The sequence below is a fragment of the Toxotes jaculatrix genome, chromosome 7 (assembly GCF_017976425.1).
Source record: "Toxotes jaculatrix isolate fToxJac2 chromosome 7, fToxJac2.pri, whole genome shotgun sequence".
NCBI lineage: Eukaryota > Metazoa > Chordata > Actinopteri > Toxotidae > Toxotes > Toxotes jaculatrix.
Window position 1 is genome coordinate 15,483,080 of NC_054400.1, and position 21,824 is coordinate 15,504,903.

The 21,824-nt window shown below is 41.9% G+C and overlaps 3 protein-coding genes and 3 non-coding genes across 8 annotated transcripts in view; 4 read left to right on the top strand and 2 right to left on the bottom strand.

Annotated features, from left to right (window-relative positions):
- Window positions 1–11,692, bottom strand: part of LOC121184450 (junction-mediating and -regulatory protein-like) — a 21,673-nt gene extending 9,981 nt beyond the window's left edge. For both annotated transcript variants that reach the window (XR_005894298.1, XM_041042108.1), the window contains exons 1-9: window positions 10,267–11,692; window positions 7,139–7,312; window positions 3,078–3,228; window positions 2,224–2,393; window positions 1,956–2,121; window positions 1,519–1,688; window positions 884–967; window positions 691–786; window positions 49–595 (exon numbers count right to left, since the gene is read on the bottom strand). Coding sequence is in view for 1 of the 2 variants with exons in the window: in XM_041042108.1 (XP_040898042.1) it covers window positions 49–595; window positions 691–786; window positions 884–967; window positions 1,519–1,688; window positions 1,956–2,121; window positions 2,224–2,393; window positions 3,078–3,228; window positions 7,139–7,312; window positions 10,267–11,103 (2,395 nt within the window). In the remaining variant the exon portion in view is untranslated. The remainder of the gene's footprint in view (window positions 1–48; window positions 596–690; window positions 787–883; window positions 968–1,518; window positions 1,689–1,955; window positions 2,122–2,223; window positions 2,394–3,077; window positions 3,229–7,138; window positions 7,313–10,266) is intronic.
- trnaq-cug lies at window positions 5,032–5,103 on the top strand. Its single transcript has one exon. It is a non-coding gene; the product is annotated as a tRNA-Gln (tRNA).
- A 2,394-nt stretch (window positions 11,693–14,086) lies between the features above and the next one.
- trnaq-uug lies at window positions 14,087–14,158 on the top strand. The gene has a single exon. It is a non-coding gene; the product is annotated as a tRNA-Gln (tRNA).
- Window positions 14,159–14,611: 453 nt separating this feature from the next.
- Window positions 14,612–14,683, top strand: trnaq-cug. Its single transcript has one exon. It is a non-coding gene; the product is annotated as a tRNA-Gln (tRNA).
- Window positions 14,684–15,643: 960 nt separating this feature from the next.
- On the bottom strand, window positions 15,644–18,449 carry LOC121185169 (betaine--homocysteine S-methyltransferase 1-like). Its single transcript, XM_041043192.1, has 8 exons — window positions 18,260–18,449; window positions 17,709–17,841; window positions 17,464–17,576; window positions 17,183–17,374; window positions 16,945–17,092; window positions 16,658–16,840; window positions 16,285–16,513; window positions 15,644–16,037 (listed from the first exon to the last, which is right to left on the bottom strand). Exons 1-8 carry the CDS (start codon window positions 18,278–18,280, stop codon window positions 15,920–15,922), a joined length of 1,137 nt encoding a protein of 378 aa, XP_040899126.1. The 5' UTR covers window positions 18,281–18,449; the 3' UTR covers window positions 15,644–15,919.
- A 236-nt stretch (window positions 18,450–18,685) lies between these two features.
- On the top strand, window positions 18,686–21,743 carry cenph (centromere protein H). 2 transcript variants are annotated; one of them, XM_041043193.1, is made up of 10 exons: window positions 18,686–19,277; window positions 19,783–19,933; window positions 20,117–20,172; window positions 20,257–20,302; window positions 20,418–20,486; window positions 20,608–20,664; window positions 20,759–20,822; window positions 21,069–21,120; window positions 21,304–21,464; window positions 21,577–21,743. In XM_041043193.1, exons 2-10 carry the CDS (start codon window positions 19,812–19,814, stop codon window positions 21,667–21,669), a joined length of 720 nt encoding a protein of 239 aa, XP_040899127.1. In that variant the 5' UTR covers window positions 18,686–19,277; window positions 19,783–19,811; the 3' UTR covers window positions 21,670–21,743. The 2 variants fall into 2 exon arrangements, with proteins under 2 accessions (XP_040899127.1, XP_040899128.1); XM_041043194.1 differs by having other exon boundaries at window positions 19,793–19,933.
- The last annotated feature ends 81 nt before the right edge of the window (window positions 21,744–21,824 follow it).

Below are 21,824 nucleotides of genomic sequence, written 5' to 3' on the forward strand. Positions count from 1 at the left end.
AATGTCAGATTCCTGAGAGAACTCTATGGTACTACATGGTCCCAGTACCTCTTCTGCTGTGGGCATCAAACTCTGGAGTCTTCCTCAGCTTTTTCCGGGCGCTCAACAGTTGGCTGCTATCAAAGAAGCGAGGAATGAATGGGCCGAGTGGGGAGAGGGAGAGATCTTCTGCTGCAGTCTTCCCCTCAGCTTTCTGGCCATGCCGAGCTGGGCTCCCAGTAGGCGACAGCTCCTCCCTCATTGGTGGGGGAGGTGGAGGGGGAGGTGGAGGAGGAGGGGAGATAGGGGATGACAGCAGTGAGGATAGAGAGCAGGGGGAGCAAGAGGAGTCTGCGGGACTGGGCACAGGCAGAGGAGGAAGGGACGCTGTAAGAGCTGTGACAGGCTGAGTGGTGAGTGTGGAGCCGGGGCTGGGGTCCGTCTGCACGCTAGTACTAAGACACAGCGGCTGGCCCTGCGTCTGGACGCAGACAGAGTCCACACACTCCTCCCTCTCACTCACACTACTCATTTCCATGCTCCTTCCTCGCTCTCTTCTTCTGGGGTGGGCCACGCGTAGTCGAGTGGACTTCAGAATAACCTGACCTGGGTACCGCTAGAGAAACACACAGAGATAAACATGAGCAGATCAGTAAGAAGAAGAAAAAAAGAAGAATGTTGTGATATTCACAAAAATTAGAAGGAACATACCTGTTTGAATGTGCGTAGTCTGTCCAGAGTTCTCTGCCTCTCCTGACTTACTCTGCTGCTCTTTCTTTCCTCATCTTCCTCTTCTTCATTTTTCATCTGGAAAATTTTGCAGTTTAGGGGAGGGGAGAACTACAGATAATGCTTTACTGATCCACACTCACATCATTATTTAAAACGACAACAAAAAATCTACCTTTAAGACCTGGTGGGATATGGAGTCTTTGTGGATGGTTTGACGTTTCTGCTGTTTCTGATTGTGGTTGGACACGCAGATCTCCTGCAGAGGGAATACACACAGCACCATGCACACTGCCAACAATGAAACAACTGGTGCAACAAAACTGCTGTAGGTCAGTGTCTAATACCATAGTTAAAACAATATCAGTTTATTGTCAGTAACATGTAAGAAAACAGGTCATCGACTGCTGCAGGATTTTACATTTTACTCATTAGATCTTACCGGCGGATATCATATGAGTTACTTCTACTTTTTGTGTAACAAAAATAATCTTTCATCATAATAAAAGATATCCTGTGATTTCTGGACAATTTAATCAACAGCAAAGGGGAAGGAGAGGCAGCCCATATGAGCAAATTCAAATTAAAATGTATATTTTTATCTGTTGATAAAATATGCTTCTGGCACAGCAGACGAGCTTAACAGGACACATTTTCAAGGGTCACTTCTGCTTGGATATGAAGCCCAATCAAACAAAGTGCCCAACACACACTCCATTCTATCTTGAACAGTTTGCACTAACAGTATGCAGAAACCAGGTTACACTTCAGGAATGAAAATAAGGGTGAGTGTGAGTCAAGGATACACACCCTCTTGTTCCTCAGATAGGAGCGTTTGGCAGTGATGCGCCCCCTTCTTGCCTCCAGCTGTCGAGCGCTGACCTGAAGTCTGCGCAGCTCTTCCCTCTCTGCAGTATCATCCTCTGTAATATCATCTGCATTTTCAAAGGTGTCATAGTACACCACCTCATCCTGACGCTCTGAAACCACATGCACATGAACATACAGACTTGTGCAGACACACAGATACAGATCTTTCACGTGTTTGACACACACTATGCACCGCTAATGTAATAATTCAGATTCAGTCTTATGGCAGGTTCATGCAACATGTACAGAATAGTTTGTGAAATGTAGTGTCTTCTCAGGATTCTTTTGAAAATGGGATAATGCATCTCAAAGGGCTAATCCTGTAAGTACAACTTGTCCAAAAGAAGCTAATAAATTTAGCTAAAATAAAGCCACACCTGTCATCTGTCTGCGAACGCTGTCTAGTTGTGCTGTGAGGAGCAGCTCTTCACACTGTAGTATATCTGCCTGGATGTCATACAGTTGGAGCTGGAGCTCATAGTACTGTGTCTCCATGTGGTCTAAGAGGGCAATCGCGTCCTCACTGCTACACAGACTCTGCATCTGAGAGGAGGGGACAAAAAAAATGTCACAAAACAACTGCCTGTGAGTGTGTTTATGTCTGTGCATGTGTGTGTTGCATCCTGTGGAGTGTTATTGCCACACCTCCTCTCGAAGTGTGTGTTTCTTCTGCTCCAGACAGATCTCCCTGGCTCTCTGGAGCTGCAGGGTTTCCTTGGCGACAGAATAGCGCAGTCTCTCCATGCGCTCCACTGCCGCTGTCCATGAAGATTTACCAAACTTGCGCTGGTCCACCTTCATACGCTCATACACCCCTACAAACACACACACACATAAAAATAAGACACAACGTAAAGGCAGCTGAGTGAAACTTCCACACAGTTAAATATGACGTACGCACATGAGGATGAGTCACAAACACGATCAACTTCCTCCTCTGGTACAGTGGGTGGGCACGTCACCCTTTTTTTTTTTGTTTTTTTATTGAATGTGATGACTGAAGTCTCACAGGAGGATAAGGTTTATTACAATAATGTAGAGAGAGACATCTATTGGCCACATTTGAACATTACAACGTCTTTTTTTTCCAGTTAGCACTTGAAGCCACTCACTTACTTGATTTTTGATCTAATAAGTGTCAGATAACAAATGGACCAATCAGTGGCGGAGAATAACTGGGATAAGCAGGGGGCACACTGCGGAGTAACCGTGCACAGAGAGGATCTGCTGGCAGAGCTGTTTGATCAATAGGTTGTCCTTGTTTCCTCCTGTCCCTGTCAAAGCATGGCTGTCTGCACTGCCTCATTAATACCAAATCACATTAGCCCTGGCGTTCAAAACCACACACAGGTCAATAGGAGGCCAATGCTACCACTGTGTGTATGTGTGTGTGTGTGTGTGCGTGCGTGTGTGCGTGCGTGCGTGCGTGATTATTCAAAGTCATTCCTCTGCTGCTTTATTGACTTGACATTGGCAGTGACAGTGATGGTATTCTGTACCTTTCTGGGCTCTGGCAGTGATCTCAAAGTATTTTACAGTAAACTCTTGGATGTTGAGGACCGCCTCCTGAGCTTTCTTCTGCCAGTCAGAGTCCTCCTTTTTGAGAGCTTCAATCCGTCTTGGGCCCAAGTAGTCGTTCTCCATGGAAATCTGTTTCCAGACAGAGAGGGTGAACATATTTTTGTCAGCAAGAGGAAGAACAATGGTCGGCTTTAGTGAGGGAGTACGATGAGATAAAAGATTTATCGTGCAAAAAAAAAAAAGTTAGGAGATTAATTTTTCATGCATTTATAAAATACTCCTTTAAATATACACACCCTTGGATTTAGTAAAAGGAGCTGGAGATCATGGGATACAAATGGTTTCATATGAGGTGATAAAGAATATAAAGCATGGCAGAGGACAATGCAGTCTTACTAACAGGGACAGGGAGTTAGAGACACATTCATTAAAGTCCACACCCAGAAGATAAAAGAGTTTCTTTCTCATTTGAGATTCAGAGTGGCTGAAACCACAAATGTATGACACGTTACTGCCACTTAGTGATAAAAGTGAATGGGTTAAAAAAAACCCTAGAAAAAAAACCTAATGATGTTTAGGAGCCATTGGATGGTAGCACACATTACAGTGAGGTTAAATTCCACTACACATGTTATAGAGAAAGATTGTCTGAATTAAATGAGAAATGGTATAAGTGAGAAATCTGCACTCTGTCTCACCACAGTTTCACCACAGAAACTAGGCCTGGAGAGGGAGCTACACCCCCACACGAGTGCAGTGTTAAAATGCAGTATTTTGCCCATAAAAGTTACCATGTGCACACCCAAACACACATTCATACACCTGAGAAAACACAATTTTTTCATGTTTTTCCCTCAGTGTTTTGTCGGTGTCACAAGGCCAACAACACATCCATTTTCACTGACCTTACAAAAGTATCATCGCCGTCTAGAAGGAACATAGTGAATCAATATTGTAAAAAATGTGAATCTCTATCATACCTGTTTTTTTTCTGTTCCCACAGATAAAAAGATGAATGATGTGAATTGATCATTTTAACATTTATGAACATTTAACCAATTAAAGCCTGCAATATATCAACATTACAGATTTAATCTTTTAATTACTGCACTGTAGAACCATTTGAACAGAGTTAAGGACCCCAATGGGAATATTAACATACAGGGACAAAACAATCTTTGGCAATTACTTGACTGGTCAACACTGAGCATCCAGAAAAATAACTACCAAATGTCCCAGGGGAAAACAAAATATGTTTATGTGGCACACAAGAAGAAAGTGAGGAGCAAGGGTTACAGAGCCACACAGCTTCCCTGCATGGCCCTAAGTAACCTTGCTGCACCTCAGCTCACACTGCACTACCCAGCCGTGCACCAGTATCATTTACCACTGCAATTTCCTGCTGTCCGTGCAATCATTCCTTCAATTTTTAGTTTTTCCTATACACTATTTTATTTTGGAACTGTTGGATTTACATCCAGTGGTTTGTCTTATTGTAACTCTTTATTTTTGAAGTTTGTCCCTCAGCGCTAAGTTTTAAGTGCAAATATGGACAGTGCAAATATGTTATCTGCTCAGCCTTGTCTGGATATTGAAGGGGGACAAACGACCTCAGTATAAACATGTTTATTGAGAAGCTCTTAACCTGTGTACACAAAGCAGCTGATACAGTGTCTAAAATGATTCTGTGTCCAATTATCCAATTATCCACTTATCCAATTTCCAATGTGACTGAGAGGTTATTCTATCAAACTGGATCATGTCAAAGATCGAAATGACTGAAGAAGTGACAGCAAGAGGAAACAATCAGACAAAAAAAACCCTAATTAAGAAAATGCAGAGGAGGAAGAGCTACAGACGCTGTAGGTTATAAATAGGCACAGAAGAGCCGCTTTAACCCTCCTTCCTTCTCCCCTCCTCCCACTGGTGGGAGGTTCCATGGTGTAATGGTTAGCACTCTGGACTCTGAATCCAGTAATCCGAGTTCAAGTCTCGGTGGGACCTGCAAATTTTGCAGCCCTCTTTTCTGGCAAGGCCTCCCTGAGGGATTCCTCTTGCTGGTGTGTTTGTAAGCAAATTCAATGTACTGCAGGAAAAAAAAAAAAAAAAACAACAGAGTACAGCAACAGAGAGACAGAAAGGGAATGGGTCTGTTCTGGAAAAAACAACCAAGCAGTGAAATAGTGATAGGACAGTATGAGCACACACAGCCCACTGTCAGCTTTGACCTACTGCTAATGTAGTGGGTCAAAGTTGGTAATTGTGTCCTAGTTAGTAGGAAAGAAAATGAGAGTTGTCCTGTACTCCACAGGACAGGCAGAAAATGAAGGACATAATGTAACATCCATTCAGGAAATGAGCTAAGAAACAGACACAAAACACAAAACTGTTGTCAAATAAATAAAAAGTTAAATCCAAACAGCAGCTCTATATCTTATTTCAGCCTCACAATAGATTTCGTCAAATTGAGTCAGATTCAAAGGAATTTATGCTCCTCTATACAGATCTGATTTTTTTTTTCAAATTAAACTCCTTTTCAGAGTCTGATTATAGTTTCTTGTGCCATTTGATTGACAAGATAAAGTTTTCGTGATGTTCTACAGTTCAGAAAAAGTCTCTTTAACAAGCAATTTAATCCAGCAATAAAAAAAAAAAAATTCTTATTACAAAAAAAGTTATCGAAATGACAGTTCTTTTTTTTTTACAGATTATATTAAATAGGATTTTTTTAATAGGATGTGAGATTCCTCATTGGCCTTTATATCCATAATTCATACTAAATCCATAAAATACATCAACGTGTGAAATTCAGCTGAAGTCAAATGGACTCAGCTTAATAAAATACATTACACCCTGCTGACATTACTGTGTTTAGCTGACACCTGAGGTTCTCCAGAGGTTCTCCAGAGGTTCTCCAGAGTCCCCAGAGGAACTGGAACTGAGCACATTTATTCAGCCGTACCTAAGCAAGAGGGCTCTTTTAATTTCGCTCTCCATCTTTCCATTTCTGCTGCATGCCTGCTGATCCCAGTGTGTATCAGAATCAACCTGTAACTGCTGTCAACCTATAGGACTACACACAACATGACTTATTCATGTCTCTGTGAGACTGCAGGAAATTGGAGATCCATGAGGCTCCATTCCAGCTCACAGCATGTCACTCAGCTCCCACCTGCCACATCCCAGAAAGTGTTTCAGATGCTGTGGAGAAGGATAAAACTGACAGGAAGGTGTTAAATGTCCAAGGTCGGAAAAAGCTGTGTGTTTTCTTTGTTGGTGGATGTTATGTGGTAATGTGATAGTGAAGTCTTTTTATTACTGATGTGCTGTGTCTGAGTCAGGGAGCTAAATATAAATGTGCCATCACTGCACTGCAACGACTGAACAAAGCCGTTCCGCCATTTATCCATTCACCAGCCTCCGTCTTCTCTTTGCAATTAGATACATTTCAAACGCCCCCCCCACCCCATCCCACTGCAATGCTAGCCATAAAGCATCTTATCACAATATACAACAAAATTCATTTCACATAATACATCACAGTTAAACATGCACATACATACGGAGAACCTTTTTTAAGAGATATGAGAACTTCCTGTGACAACCTATTGTGTTTTAGGACCGGTGCCTGTAGAGAAATGCAGAAATGCATCACTGAATCTAAGCCCATCTCCACAGCAGCCAGGTTCCCACGTACGCCAGTTAAGCATAGCATCTGAATAACCCCTGGTGTCAGAAAAAAAATATCCCACATAGTTCACATGGACGCCAACAAACTCCCAGAAACAACACAAAAAAACTTTTCTGTTATATTGGTCTGTGTTTGTATGGATATTGTGTACTTGTCAGTGGAGCATCGTGACTCAAAATGTTGAGGCTCGGTAAAATGCCAAAGAGGTCTTGGCAAATTATTGGGTCACTACAGGATTTGGGCCCAAACTCTGTTCAAGACTTAAGAATCTAGTTGTTATGAGACAAATCCCCACCTTTAATACTTGTTCATTCATGTGTACAGACTTAAACATCTGAAAACTGTTACCTTGATCTGCTGCCTGCGTAGCATTGCGAGTTCCCTCATGTCTCTGAAAGGCTGCAGCAGATACTGGTACAGCTGTGTGGAGGTCTCCAGCAGACCTCCATAGGCCTGGTCTTCTTCCTCATATAGCTCCAACAGCTCCACCATACTGTCCATGGCCTTGTGCTTCTCCAGCAGCTGCATCGCATACACACACACACAAGCTGTTACTTTTATTATAGTCAACATACAAGCAACTTTCATAATATCAGAACAGATAAATATTTATAAGCCCCTTTTAAATCTCCATAAGACCTTGTCAAGCAGAGGGCAAACATACTGTAAGTAGGTTTGATGTAATCTGTATAAGAGGGTTACAGCTCTGTCAGATGACCCAGGGAAACAAAAGTCAGAGGGAACATAATTAAATACATCTTTTGGTGTCACTCAGCACTAAATGGAAACTTGCACCTTGCTGTCAGACTGCAGGGATGCTTTGTATAACAGTAAATAATAGGAGTGTATCTGAGTGCACTGAATGAGCAGAGTCCCTTCTGCTGCTGGGAATAAGATCAATACACACATGCATTTTTTCCAGACTGAACAATCCTGTAGGCTACCAGCAAGCACTGAAATAGCCATTAACTCAGCCCTCAAATGGAGTGGGAAGATCAATGTGTGCGTGGGTGTATGTGTGTGTGTGTATGAGATGCTAGGACACAACAAACTGCAACTGTGTTTTAATGAATTACAGACAGAAAAGCTCGGGCTGTGATAAAAAGCTGAATAAGATCATTAACTCCTCCTTCGTCCTCAGGATGAACACACCTTCTTTGAAAAGTGTTTGATGTTCTTCTGCTCAGGAAGGACAGTAAGGCAACACTTCCTGTGTCTGGTTTTCTGTCTTTTTTATTCCAACTGTGCGTGTGTGTGTATGTGTACCTCTATCTTTGTGAGGACCAGTTTGAGTTTTAGACTTTGGCAGTGAGGAGCCAAATTTAAAGACCTGTTTTAAGTTTAAATCCTTTATTCGTCCCTCAAGTGGGGAAATTTAGTCTCTGCATTTTACGAACACAAAGTGAACGAAACACACACACAAGCATGCACATGCACTAGGGGTAAGACCAGGGTTAAAACCATGTTTTGGGGTTTCAGTAAGGGGCTAGGGAATGTATTTTGCCAATAAGTGTTCTCACAAAGATAGAAGTACAAGTTTGTGAGTGTGTGTGTTTCCGAACTGTGCGAATGGGAGTGGGTGTGGGTGTGGGACTAACTGGGTGGAATGACATGTGGGTGATTCGTCTATGCTGTTCGCGGCCTCGTTTCACTGCCAAAAGCAGAGCAGAGAGGAAACGCCTTGGCCAGAAAATCATGTAAACACATCAGTGTAAAGGGATGTAGTCTCTTGACTCTTTCTTTTACTTATTTTTTTTTTTACTTTTGCAATGACAGTGAACATACAAGTAGATTTAACATTTATTGCACTGTGACCTTGCTGTCCTCACAATACTGTTGGGATGATGAACAGTGTAAGCTTAAAAGCTTTTTTTTTTTTTTTTTTTTTTTTTTTACTTTTTACTATTTACAATCCCACATGCATCTGAAATATATTTATTCCATAAACACAGGTAACTCTCAGAGTTTATCTACCATCCATTATAATGGCCAGGAGTAATGCTGTGATCCTAATAATGGAAAACTCTTCCATTAATGCTCTCTCTCATCTGCTCTCTCAAAGGACTCCTTGCATTGTCTGGCTCCATGAGTCAAGGATGCATTAATCTAACGCCACTGATAAGTGGGATGATGTGAGAGCCAATGAGTATCAATACAATGTCTGTTTATATTAAGAGCAGTTAATCAATCACTAGCTGCTGCTGGTGTGTAACATGAACAGGCCTGGAGCGTGCAGGGTGTCTGGATCATGTCTCTGCTGTGTCAAATCAAAGATACATATAAAGCAGAGCTAAGTTGATTATTTAAATACAGCTGCAAGTGTTTGATAAGATATATAAATTAACATTGGATATTCTCGTAAATGACTGAACTTTGCTAAAAGCAGATATATGGTGTGTTCCTTGAGTCTTAATAATATAAAAAATAACCAAGAAAGTCCCACTAAAAATGGTGACAGTATTCTGAATAATGACACTGCACCTAAAGTTGGTAAAGTCATGGCAGCAGCTGCTCCGTGCTCACAGACGATGACTCTGCACATTACATCAACAGGTTAATTCTGAGAGGAAGGAAACTGTGTTTGTGTGAATGTGTGTGTGTGTGTGTGTGTACATACTTGACTCTCACAGCTGTTTAAGCAGCAGACAGCAGCCATGCTGAGAGTATAATACTCCACAGAGGATGTAAGTTTATAGTTACAGCTCTTCTCTTTCTAGCTTGCCAGTGGGGTCGGCACCCTCCACCCATTTTCAGGATACTTCTTTCATAAGAGTGAAAGTGTGTGTGTGTCTGTCTGTGTGTGTGTGTGTGTGTGTGTGTCTGTCTGTCTGTGCACGCTAAAGAACATATTTGGATATTTTTGTCTTGCCTGTGCTTATAGCAGGTTAGTTTGTGATATACTTCATAAAAGTCCACATGCTGATCTTAACTTGGATGACTCACATATAGCAGTGCAAAGACGTTAATGTAAACAAAGGCCAGTTAAACCTCTGTGAAGTTTCCAGACTGAACAAACTAATTTTTATCACAACTACTGGGACATGTTTGAGCTGGATGGAGTGAATTATTCAAATTTCCCAGATAAAAAAATATATAACTAAAATGATTAAAATATACGTCTTTTGTGGTTGTGTGAGTTTTGAAGATCATCATCACAGTCAGTTTTTGTAAACCATGTCTGTATACTGCATTGTTCTGGACTTAACTGGATGCAATAATACTAAACATATACCTATAAAACACCCGTCCACATCAGACTAATGGCTAGTGCATCACATTTCATCACTACCATTTTGCTATGGCACATCCTTCAGGCAGACCAGTTGGTGTGGCCACTATAGTCAGTGGCTGAACTGGGATGCTCCCCATTGTCCAGTTGTACAACTGTGTGACTGTGAGTGGTAGAATAGGACTATGCACAGACTATGTCAACAGGAAGCTGGTATAGTTATGGAGATTCTGTGGGAAACTCTCACCTCATGCAGATGTTTGGTTGAGCGGTTGAGCGCCTCCTCGTACCCGGACTGCCTCAGCTCGCTCAGGCTCTCGTAGTACTCATCTGGGTCGTCGCTTTCCGTGAACAGAACCTGCGAAAGGATCTTCCACCCACACGTGTCGAGCGCGTGGCCCAGGTACACCTGTAAACTGTAGCACAGTTCATCCATTTCGTTCTCGGGTACCTCCGCCGGGCCGAACAGCACCGTCCACATCCCGGCTGGTTCCTCCGGAAACACCGGGAGACAAGGCTCCAGATCCGAGTTTACCGAGCACAGCTGCTGGTGGATGGCCCGCAGGTCCTGGAAGGAGAAGAGCCCGGCCCAGCTGCAATCCTCTCTGCTCAGAGTGTCCAGCTCCTCCAGGTCCAGGCTGTCCAGTACGGGGGACACCTGGTCCTCTCTTAGTGATCTCAACACCTCGGTTTCGGGACTAACGGGAGATGCAGCAGATTTGATCACAGTTTGAATTTTGACAGGACTTGGTTTCGTTGCAATCACGGACCTGGTTTTAGGGCTGCAGCCTTTAATCGCAGCCTCCCTGGCTCCTTTACCAGGGCTCCTAGATACTACTTTATCCCTGACGGGACTTTCGGGCCATTTTGTTTTGTCCCCATCCTGGCTCGTCGCCTCCACCAGAGGATCCCTACCAAAGCTTCTCCTCTGCACAGTCCTGTTATGACATGTTATGGCAAATTTACCCTCCACTTCATTCCAGGCCACGATAAACACGAATTTATGCTTTTCCTTCTCCTCAAATGCATTCGGGCGAACAGCCACCCACCCCGACTCCAAATTATCCTCCATTGTGAAGGACATTTTTTTTTCTGCAAAAGTGATGAAACAGGAATAACAAGGCTGCCTGCACCAACTGAACCAACGCTGGCACTGTTAAGAGAGTCGGATGCAGCGTAGTAAAACGGTGTGTCTTGCGGGCGTTATATCAGCGTTTACCAAACACCGTCTTCTCTCCGAGGATATTTTGCCTGAAGGGCTATCCTCCTTCGCTCAAGCGGATGAATTTGGAGCAGTGCGGTATCATTTCCCATCTCTGGCCCACCTGCTTTCCCCTCGGATGTCTGGCTGGCCGTCCCAAGCTCCCGCAGATGTTCTCCTTGTCATTCGCTCCCTGACTCGGACACACAACATGCGACCGTGTGTTTACCAGGTCCCGCGCTCGATCCGCCTGTCAGCTGTGCTCCGTTATGCTCGACCTCTCGGATCCAGACCTCCCTTCTCATCATAAAGTAACAACAGGATCCAAAAGCAGCGGCGTGCATCGTTCACACACAACGAGCCGGGGCCATGAAGAAACCGGACGGGGTGGTTCGTGCAGACGCGCCGTCTTCAGAAAGGTGAACATCGTCTCCAAACTCACAACATTAGCATGTTTTCTTCATCGTTTGCCCAACAAGACCACATACGCAAAATAATGATGCTGCTTTCAAGGGCCGCGAGAAAATGTCGGAATTTATACCAAAATCCCGTTTGACGACATTGGAAAAGAATTAACCAAAGAGGAGAGCGACACCGTGGGTTATTTAGCAAAACGTAAAATTCCCATATGCATATTTAAAGATAACTCTTCTTTTTAATTTGTTACTCCAATAGAAACACGTGTGATGTTTTCGACCAACACCAACCATTTGGCCTTATCTTTCTACCGCCATAAACCAATCTAATATATGTCTTCTGTTGTATTATTATTGTTGTTGTTATTACTAAAGGGTGTGTTAATGGAATCAAGCTACAATCAAGCTGCATTCTTCGGAGACAGAGCGGAGAGCAGATCGAGTTTGCTCTGTCCTGACAACATTTGAAAGCAACATTAGATTTTCAACTTGAGCAGGGCACGTAAGGACGTGCTGACGTTTAGGGTCCAGCAGTGTGGGATGTTTTGCAGAGACGGAGGTCTGTAGCTGCAGGATCAAGAGCAGTATACATGCAAAAATTAAAGTAAATAAAATGTAGCTCCTCTTTAAATGAATGAACTACTAAACAGATGAATTTGCCCCACACTTTCTGCACTGATCGATGTTCTAACTTAGGAATCACTCATTACCGTGATGTGATGGCAGTACATGTGCTTTCACCTTATGGAAAAACTCATGGAATGTAAAACTATTTTAGTAATTGTTAAAATGAAAGTTAAAAAAAAACTGCTTCCAAAAATCAGTGAAGTAAGTTGGAACTTTGTTACTCTGTGTGGGAGAGAGCTGCTGAGTTGTTTACACATATTGTCTGGGCTGTTTCAGAGCACAGGAATGGAGAAAGTGTTCCCCTTTAATGGTCACAGCCTTGAGACAGATAATAGTCAGTCCCTCACCAGGGTGCATGACTTCTAATGATACTAAGCGAAATGTTGAATGGGTTCCAACAGAGGTTACCTCTGCTTTGATGAGCCCCGAGCATGACCTATGGTGCGATCTGTTTGCACTCTCAGATAGATCCCTGGTGTCCCTCTCAAACTCTGTGGTTTTTAACAAAGTCATTCAAAGTTTCTTTATAGACAGCTTACGAAATGCTGATTTATGATTATCTGGCAATGAAAACCAAAGAGCAGAGAAAGGGGTTTTCAGGACAAAGATAGGCTGCAGCAATGGAGAGGGGCCATGACACAACAACACCAACAAACAACACACCCAAACCCTAAGCCTGAAGTTACCAGATTCCTTGAACTGGAGCCAACAAAAAGCAAAAAGGTGCCCACTGAGATTCCTCATCTTTTATTTTTATCTATAACAAATAAAAGGTTTTAAAAAAAATCGGACCTGTCTACCATCTGCAGTCTCAAAACAGGATAATAGGAGGTACTGGTATTATATGTGTCCCCAAAATGTGAAAATGTCAGGACTGTATTTCCCTTTCCTGTCATAGTTGATAAGTAGTTCCCTCGCTTTATGAAAAGGAACAATATTAAACATAAACATGTACACCTTACTCTATAGAATAAGCTATAGAGGACATCTTGGTCTTATACTACCTGGTGTGGAAGCCTAATAAAAAAGAGACTATCCTAGCTTTTGTCCTTATGGATGGGCACTGTGGCTCTTCAGGGGCAGTTTATTGTTTGCAATAAGAACAGAAAGTGAGACGGACAAATGAAAAACTGTTGGGAACATGTGTTCTTTGGGTTATCCCCTTAATACAAGGGGATGCCTTTTTTATTGTCTTTTTTTTATTTTGTGGCATCATTTTTGCTTGTGGTGATATGTAAGCACAACTTTGGTTTTATTTGTTTATGGTGGATTTTGGCAGCTGGACACTAAACTGTTAATACTGGGCCTGAGCAGCCAATAATAAATAGATTTCTTCTTAATCTTACCTGTCACTGAGGGTTAGGGCAAGGCTTCTCTCATCTGGTGGAAGTATTCCTCTCTGCACTCAGCTCTTCTGCTGTAGCTCTGACAGGACCAGACTCAAATCCACAGCAGCAATGTTTTTCTCATGACCTAAACAAAACAAACAAACAAAATCTCTCATACTTGAAAAGATGGATACATCTCAGCAGCCTCAGATCCACATTTCTCTGCACTGCTGATATTTGGCCAAATATATTATGTTTTCCTAACTTTGGCAAAACAATTATCTTTTTTTTTCCTTGATTAAGGTTACAGGACTGTTTGATGCATTTCAGTGATTTTCAATAACCCATTAAAGACGTAGGCCTTCCGGAAAACATCTTTAAAGTTAAAGTCAGCAAACGCTAAGAGGAATATTCTACACATAACTATTTCAAATAAGAGAGACTGGACTGGGTGAACGGCTCTCTGATTTTCACGAGTTTTTCCAGGGGGTATGTGGTTCCATGGTGTAATGGTTAGCACTCTGGACTTTGAATCCAGCGATCCGAGTTCAAATCTCGGTGGAACCTCATGGTTTTGAGAGGTGAGGCTCAAATTAGGTACATCCACCTTAACTGCCCTTAGCAAGTACAGCAGGGGAGTACCTATATCCTGCCAACACCGAAGTGTAAACACTCAATAACAAAAAACACGCAGTACGTTCAAAATCAATAAGCGTTGAAGAAGTAATGTTAAGCAAGATAAAGCAGAAAAAATAACTTCTTTAATTTGTCCGTTCTGTAGTTCTGTGCACTTTTATAAATCGAATACATTTATTATGCTGATGGATTTATTTCTAAATGTCAGCATTCAGTCATTTAAGAGTCTCTGTGCCTACATTTAGAAAATGGTAAATGGTGAAAGGTAACGAGAAGCTTTCAACAAGTCAGCTAAACTCTGTGACAGGAAATAGGGAGGACGAGCCGTAGTCCTCGGCACGGTCATTGGGTCTGAGCCGTAACAGCTGGAGGAAACGTGTGTGCGGTTCCATGGTGTAATGGTTAGCACTCTGGACTCTGAATCCAGCGATCCGAGTTCAAATCTCGGTGGGACCTAAAACTTTTGACGTGTGGAAACATCGAAGTCAACTGAGTAAAACAAAATCGACACAAATGATAAAGAGCACACGTCTTACAAAATATGACAACGGTGCAGATTTGTAACCTTACAACATACTCTTGTGTCACAGCTTTTATTACCTTTCTCCTAAATTGATCTGACTTTTACCCTGATTCAGGTTAATAAGTGACTCACTGATAATGGTAACACATGAGTATTATTGAACCATCTGTGAGGAGCAGACTGAGGGAAGGAGATTTTGCCCTGTTCTTTCTCATAGGCTCACATTTTACAATTGGACAGAATATTTAGAACTATCTATAAAATATTTTACTCAACCATATGTCTGCCTAAAAGGTAGACGATCACTTTAAAAAAAAAAAAAAAACTTTCCCACGTAGAGTGTGGTGTTGATGCCAACTTTTTTTTTTTTTTGCACAATGTGGAAAGAGTGATCCTGTCTGACCACCAAAACAACAGAAGGCGGGAACCTTGTCAGAAATACTGGAGAAATTGTTTTTTCTTATAAGATGTAAGAAACATTTAACAACATTCAGCAATTTAACAACAAATATGAGGACTACTAAATGTAGTGACAGGTAAGAACACCATCTTTGTTTTTATACACTGTTTGGATATTAAAAAATATATAATCTGATCAGACACAAACAAAGCTGCACAGTTATTGCTCAGTATTCTACTATACAGAATAATGTACAGTAGAGACAGGTGATTGTGTTGTATGTTCAGTTACTGATCACCCTTCCTCTTGTTTACTAGCTGGTGAGACTATGGAGGGGCATCTGGGATGTCTGGAAGCTGGCAAAAGTTTTTCCAGCAGTCTTGAAGAGACACACCTATGAAACAGTTACTGTACTCATGCACTTGTGCATGCACAAACTGGTATGTAATACAAATGTCCCTTCAGGGTTAAAAATTCAAAATACAATGGCAAACACAGCAACAGCAGTTAACAAAACAAGGACTTTATTTTTTATTTAATATTGTATGTGAAAATGTTTAGCAGCAGATTACAACAATGAGTCAATCAACAAATATGTCAATTAAGGTGTTTTACAACTAGTAAGTTGGTAAGGTTTGGGAAAGGACAAAGCATTTTAGGAGTCTCAGTAAACAAAGACCTGGTTAAACAGATCTTTATTTGTTATCCATGTTATGAAACAAGATGGATAATCTGACCCAAAATATAGAGACTACAACAAACTGTGTAATTATGCTGTTACTTTGGACCCCAACTGCTTTTCATAATCATCACCCGGTGTGGCCATTGAGGGGCATTTGGGACGTCCTGAAGCAGGCAAGAGGTTTTCCCAATACTCTCGACGAGCCCTAAGACAGATTTTGTGAGTTTAGCAGGTTATAAACAGCTGTGCAGAGCAGAAACACACTCTTTCCAATTCCCCCTAATTTTTTTAACATCCTTTGTTATGATAACTATAAACATGCCACCATACATGTATACAATATGTGCCACTGTTTTCAGTCTTTTGTCCACATTTAATGCAGACGCTGCAGCCTATTTTAAATAGACCAGCCTAAAATGTACCTACGCAGCAGCTGTGTTTCTCGGTCTTACCTGGCTCTGACCCAGGGCTTAGTGTGCATCTCCAGAGCAGCTCCCCAGAGTCCATGCTTCTCTGAAGCTGGAGGGAGCGATCCCCTCTCTGCAGACAGCTCTTCTGCTATAGCTCTGATATGGTAGGGCTCAAATCCACAGCAGCCACCAATGTAGCGTATTCCTGCATTGTAAGCTTCTCTGGCGTATTTATGAACGTCCCAGCGAGTCATTGCTCTGGTCTCCAGAGCTGAGAGGAGAATAAAATATTTAGTTAGTTATATTTATGTTATTATTATTAATAATAATAATACTAATAATAATAAAAATAATGTAACGGAATCTAAAACATTATTTTCTTTATTTTGCACAAAACAAATATACCAATGCTAACCGAAGGGGTACTCGGGTAGGCTGGTGTATCCACCGAAGTTGCACTCAGGTGTGTGAAAGCCCAGCGGCTGGATCATAAGATGGGCTTTGAGACCAGCTTTCTCTAATCCCTCTTTCATCAGTTTCACTGTGCGAACGCACGTCAGAGGGTCCAAGTGGCAATTTACTCCAACAATGTCAGCTCCTGCACATGAACACATGCACATAAAACACATTCAGATAGTAGAGTTGAAGACATGATGTCGGACTTAGGGAATTAAAGTTCCACATCACAGAAGATCAGTGTACCAGCTTTGACCAGCCTGACAGCGCACTCTCCTGGTGGGATGCCGTGCATGTCTCCGTGAGGAGCTATGCACAGTGTTGCACCCACTGGTTTACGGCTGGTCTTCAGCACTTCCACTGCCCACACTGCCTCTTCCACGTGATCAACAAACTGCAGGAGAAATGTGCATTGAATCATCAAACTGTCACTTGGGACAAGAATCAGTAGAACTGAACTTCAAGATCTGTTGTACAGTTATACCTCTACTATAAAGAAATCAATGTCCTTTTTGAGAAAGTCGTCCATTTGTTTCTTAAAGATGGCCTTGACCTCAGGCTCGTTGCGGCTCTTTGCATAACAGGGAGTCTTAGACACGCACCCAGCGACCAGTGCATCGCCCTCATTGGCCACCTCCCTGGCCAGGTCACAGGCTGCCTCATTGATCTGAGCCCCCTGAATCAGAAGAGTACAGCAAGTAGTGATACCAGACTGACGGGAGGTTAATTTTCATTATGTCATTTTAAAACATTAAATGTACTGACAGTGATGTTGGTGACATTGCCGCTGATCTCCAGCTTATCCTCACTGCAGTAGAAGGTGAATGTCTGAAGCACATTGGCTCCTGCTCTCAGAAACTCCCTGTGCAGCTGCCTCACTGACAGAGTGAAGAAGAGAGAAGGCTTGACTTATCAGGAAAAAACAGGCAAATATATAAAACTGATAAAAAAAGAGTGCTTTAACAGAGTCTGCTGTCATGTTAATAAATGACAGAGTATGTAACATGCACCTGCTTCAGGGTGTTCAACAGCAGCCTCAGGTGTCCAGTGACCTGCCTTCACGTAGCCACGTCGCTCTAGCTGCATCACATAACCTCCATCTCCTACAACCACCTCCCCAGCGTTAAGACGCTCCAGGATACCCTGAGTGTACATATACGTACACACACACACACACACACACACACATATATTCACAGTACATACACACTTAACTCCGCCTGTCCAGTATGTTATGATGCACACTTGAAACAAGGTTTGTCAGGTTTTCCCGAAAATGGTGTTTCTTACAATGCTGTGCAACAGCTGTGCTCACATGTCAATATTATATTCTTGCTGCTTGTCAGCTTTCTATATGGCATCGGAAATAGTTAACAAATTACACTGTAACCCCAGACAAGACGTTTAGCCAGCATGTATGAAAGATCGGTATAGATCTATATAGAGTTGCTTGGTAACTTGGAGGGATATTTAGTTTAAAGGAGATGAAAACGCTCAAAAGGCGCACGACAGACAGAATAAAGTCAACATGCAAAACAAGCAGTTTTTATGTTACTCATACCTTGCTCCTTTTGCTCTGCATTGGTTACAACCGCTGTCAACTCGTCGTTGTGCAACGTTTACAATCAGGCCTGCGCAGAGGTCACTCACGTTGAGCCGAAATCAGAACGATAATCTCGCGAGATTGACAAAGCTCTGCCCTACACTGAGACCAAGCGTGGCAGGGAACGAGAGAACTTAGTGGTCGATTTTCATCTAGGATAGATGGAGGCCTTAGAGCCTCGTCTGGACTGAAATGTCCGCCTCCGTCCGCCTTCATAGGGGAGGGCAGTGTTGGTTTTTGGCAAGGGCGAACCGGACAGCCGCCCGGGGCGGCACAACCACGCCGCCGCTAAGCTGTTTTCTATTATCATATTACTGTGTGGGGAATTGATAAATTGGCGCCGTCCCCATCTTCTAGCATGCACCACCAGCATATAGAAGTAGAAACCTTGACTCGTGGTGGTGGCTAGTTTGGAAGAGCGTAGAAGTAGTGATGGTTCTCTAACACTCGAGACTCCGACGCATGCGCGGTAACTCAGACAGGTGTATAGAACCACTGTGCCGAGGTGTGGTTTGGCCACTGACGTTTGAAGCGCTTGAGTGACGAATCACCTGATTGGTTCGCTTTGTCATGTGAATCACTTGGCGGGATCGAGTGTGTTCAGAGATAGGACAGCTCCACATAGGGGCGGTCATTTGAATTTTTCTTTGCAGAGTAGGTCTGTTTGTTGCGTTTGACATGACTCCATTTGATTTCAAACAAACCCTCACTTCTCACTCCTGGCCTGCAGGGGGCCCTGCAGGAACAGTGCCGTGACGGAGACATCGTCACTTCCTGGCGGGGTTTGCATCTGAAGTCAACCGATGTAAACAAAACCGCCGTCCAAGTGACAGTAAATAAAGCTTCATATGTGTGACAGCCGCTCAAAGCTTTTACCAAATTATAGCCAAACTTTCGATTAGCCGATGTAGTTAGCGGCTAACATACAGCTTCCTTTATTTAACTTCGATTTACCGGCAACTTTAAGATAAACAAGGTAGGATATTTTAAACCAACTCTGTCAGCCCCAAGTATATTCCCAGTTACGTTATATAGAAAATAATGCTCACATGGAGATGTAGACTTTTAGTCATGTATTTGTAGCGCTTTATATTTGTTTATTTTTCATTACCAGAGCTGGACTGTACTGTGTTGTAGTTGAGTACCATTTTGAGGTAGTTTTCTGTTCTGATACGTCTACCACACCAGATATTTCACTTGTTACTAAGACCATTTTAATGCTATTATAAAACAAAACAGTTCGTCGTGTTGTTTCAATCTACACAAACAGTGAGTCACTGTTGTTTTTCAGATAGACAAGTTCATTAGTTTCTGACAATTATTATTATTATTATGTGTTGGCTTTTCAAAATAGCCTTGTAGTTAGCGCATTGAGTAGCATATAGGTAGTAATTCATTCTTTTGAGACAGTGATACTAAATTGGTCCAGTGGTTATGCTCCTCGGACCAAGCCCAGGGGATCTGACTCTCTCCTGTGAAAGTCCCCTCCAGGCACCTTCACTGGTCTCTGATGGACCCGACTGACAGCGTGGGGAACCTCAACCACACAATGGAGGCTGTGGCTCTGAATGATGGGGCTGCTCCTGACTGCTCCACTGGACAGAAGGATACCTCCCCTACGGACATGCTGAGGTTCTTCTTCCACATCTGCTTTAACACTTCAGTTTTTATTCAGCTGACAGTAACAGAGGACTGTTGTAACTGATGAATAACACCCCAAGATTCATGGTTAACATTCACTATTCATTTAGTTATATTATGTACCTGTGGAAATCATATTACCTCTTGTAATTGCTGAAATTACTTTCTTGCCAGAATAAAACAGCAGATGTCCAACCAGTGCTTTGAGATGGCAGTACAGCTCAATGCAGGTATATAACTGTGTATTATTTCCATCACATTATATTTTCATGAAGTGCACAAACAAAGCAGTAAAATCAAGTTTGCTGTAACAGGAAAAAGTAAGAGATCATGCAGCACATCTGAAGCTGAGAGAGACTTGTGAGTATTTGCGATTAGCTGAATGATGTGGATCTATAATTTTTAAACAAATCTTAGATTAAGGTTAATCTTAGAATTCACACTGTTAACCTATATTTTTCATCAACTGTTCCAGACCAGACTATGTCAGTGAGCTGGAAAAGATCAAGATGAATCATTTCAACAGCACAATGACACTGCACAGGTAAACCAATTTCAGAAACAATCTTTATTCTCTGTAACGAATGCTGGATATATATGATAATCTAATATAAAAGTATAATATATGATATAGAAGCTGTAAACCTTTGTGTGTTGTCTTTCAGAATGCAGATGTGGCATGCTGTTGGAGAAAAGCTCAAGCAGAATGATTTAGAGGCTGAGTATGTCAACTCACAACATACTGATACAAATCATACATTTATTTTGTTAAAAACTTTATTTTAGTGATGTACAAATCTGTTTTTTTTTTCCTAGTGAACTTAAAGCTGTGAGCCATCGCGGCATGGGTCTTTGTTCACAAATAATACAACTTCAGAAAGTAAGAAGCCTCACAGTCCACTGTGTGTCCATCGTTTACTCAGTGCTTCATTGTCTTCCCTTTTATCAATGTTTAAAATGTTTTTGTGTATAAAATAGTTACGAACAGTCAGACAGTAGGTAAAATGGTAATGTTTGTACTTCGTGCATTAGGCTTTTATGCTTCTGTTTGTGAATACCAGTGTTATTGTAAATTGAGGCAATTATTATATATTTCATATCCAAATCCCTCTTGTTTTTTCAACAGGAGTCAAGAAATCTTCAAGACGAAATTACAGAAATACAGAAGAAGAGACTTGGTATGTTCCCTGGTTTATTTTTAATGCTGGCCTGATGGAGATTTTCCGTGCTCCATGTGAACTTGACAAATCATTAACAATGAGTTCCCCAGACATGTCATTGGTTAATTTTCTGTTAATCTACTAATTGTTTTCACACTAGACTAAATATATCACTATTTTTTTTTGTATGTATGTGTGTAGAGATGAAGCGGCTCACACATGAAAAAATGAAAGAGATTGAAGAGTTGATGTCTAAGAAAGAGCACCCAGATACAGAAAAGTACAAAGCGGCATTGGAGAAAGGCCGGGTGAACCTGGAGAAATATAAAAAAATGGCCATCATGACACAGAACGTCCTCAGGGTAAATTGTACAGGAATTTAAATATACTATCTTGACAGTGCAGGGTCTAAAAATTGTTAATGCATGCAGTGAACTTAGCAGCTGATATATTAATGTCTGTGTTTCTCTTCAGGGCATCCTTTTGGCCTGTAAAGTCAACTGGCTGGATGATCCCAAACTTCGAGACATTACCATGACGCTGGAGGAGTTTCCTACTTCTGACTAGAGAAGAAATTTATGTACTCATATTTATATGTTTTTGTGTTGTAATGCCGAATAAATAAATAAAACGGTAAAAACCAGCAATATGAACTGTTTGTAAAAGCAAAGCATAGAACGTCCAGCTGCCAATAGAGGGCGACAGAGGAAGCGATCAAAGAG

Excerpts from the sequence above, each read along its gene's own strand:
- LOC121185169 (XM_041043192.1), bottom strand. The coding sequence starts at position 18,280 with ATGCAGAGCAAAAGGAGCAAG. Across the intron at positions 17,375-17,463 it reads GCAATGTCACCAACATCACT|GGGGCTCAGATCAATGAGGC; the intron begins GTCAGTACATTT and ends CTTCTGATTCAG. Across the intron at positions 16,514-16,657 it reads CCTACCCGAGTACCCCTTCG|CTCTGGAGACCAGAGCAATG; the intron begins GTTAGCATTGGT and ends TTCTCCTCTCAG.
- cenph (XM_041043193.1), top strand. The coding sequence starts at position 19,812 with ATGGACCCGACTGACAGCGTGGGGAACCTCAACCACACAATGGAGGCT. Across the intron at positions 20,173-20,256 it reads GGCAGTACAGCTCAATGCAG|GAAAAAGTAAGAGATCATGC; the intron begins GTATATAACTGT and ends TTGCTGTAACAG. Across the intron at positions 20,487-20,607 it reads AGCACAATGACACTGCACAG|AATGCAGATGTGGCATGCTG; the intron begins GTAAACCAATTT and ends GTTGTCTTTCAG.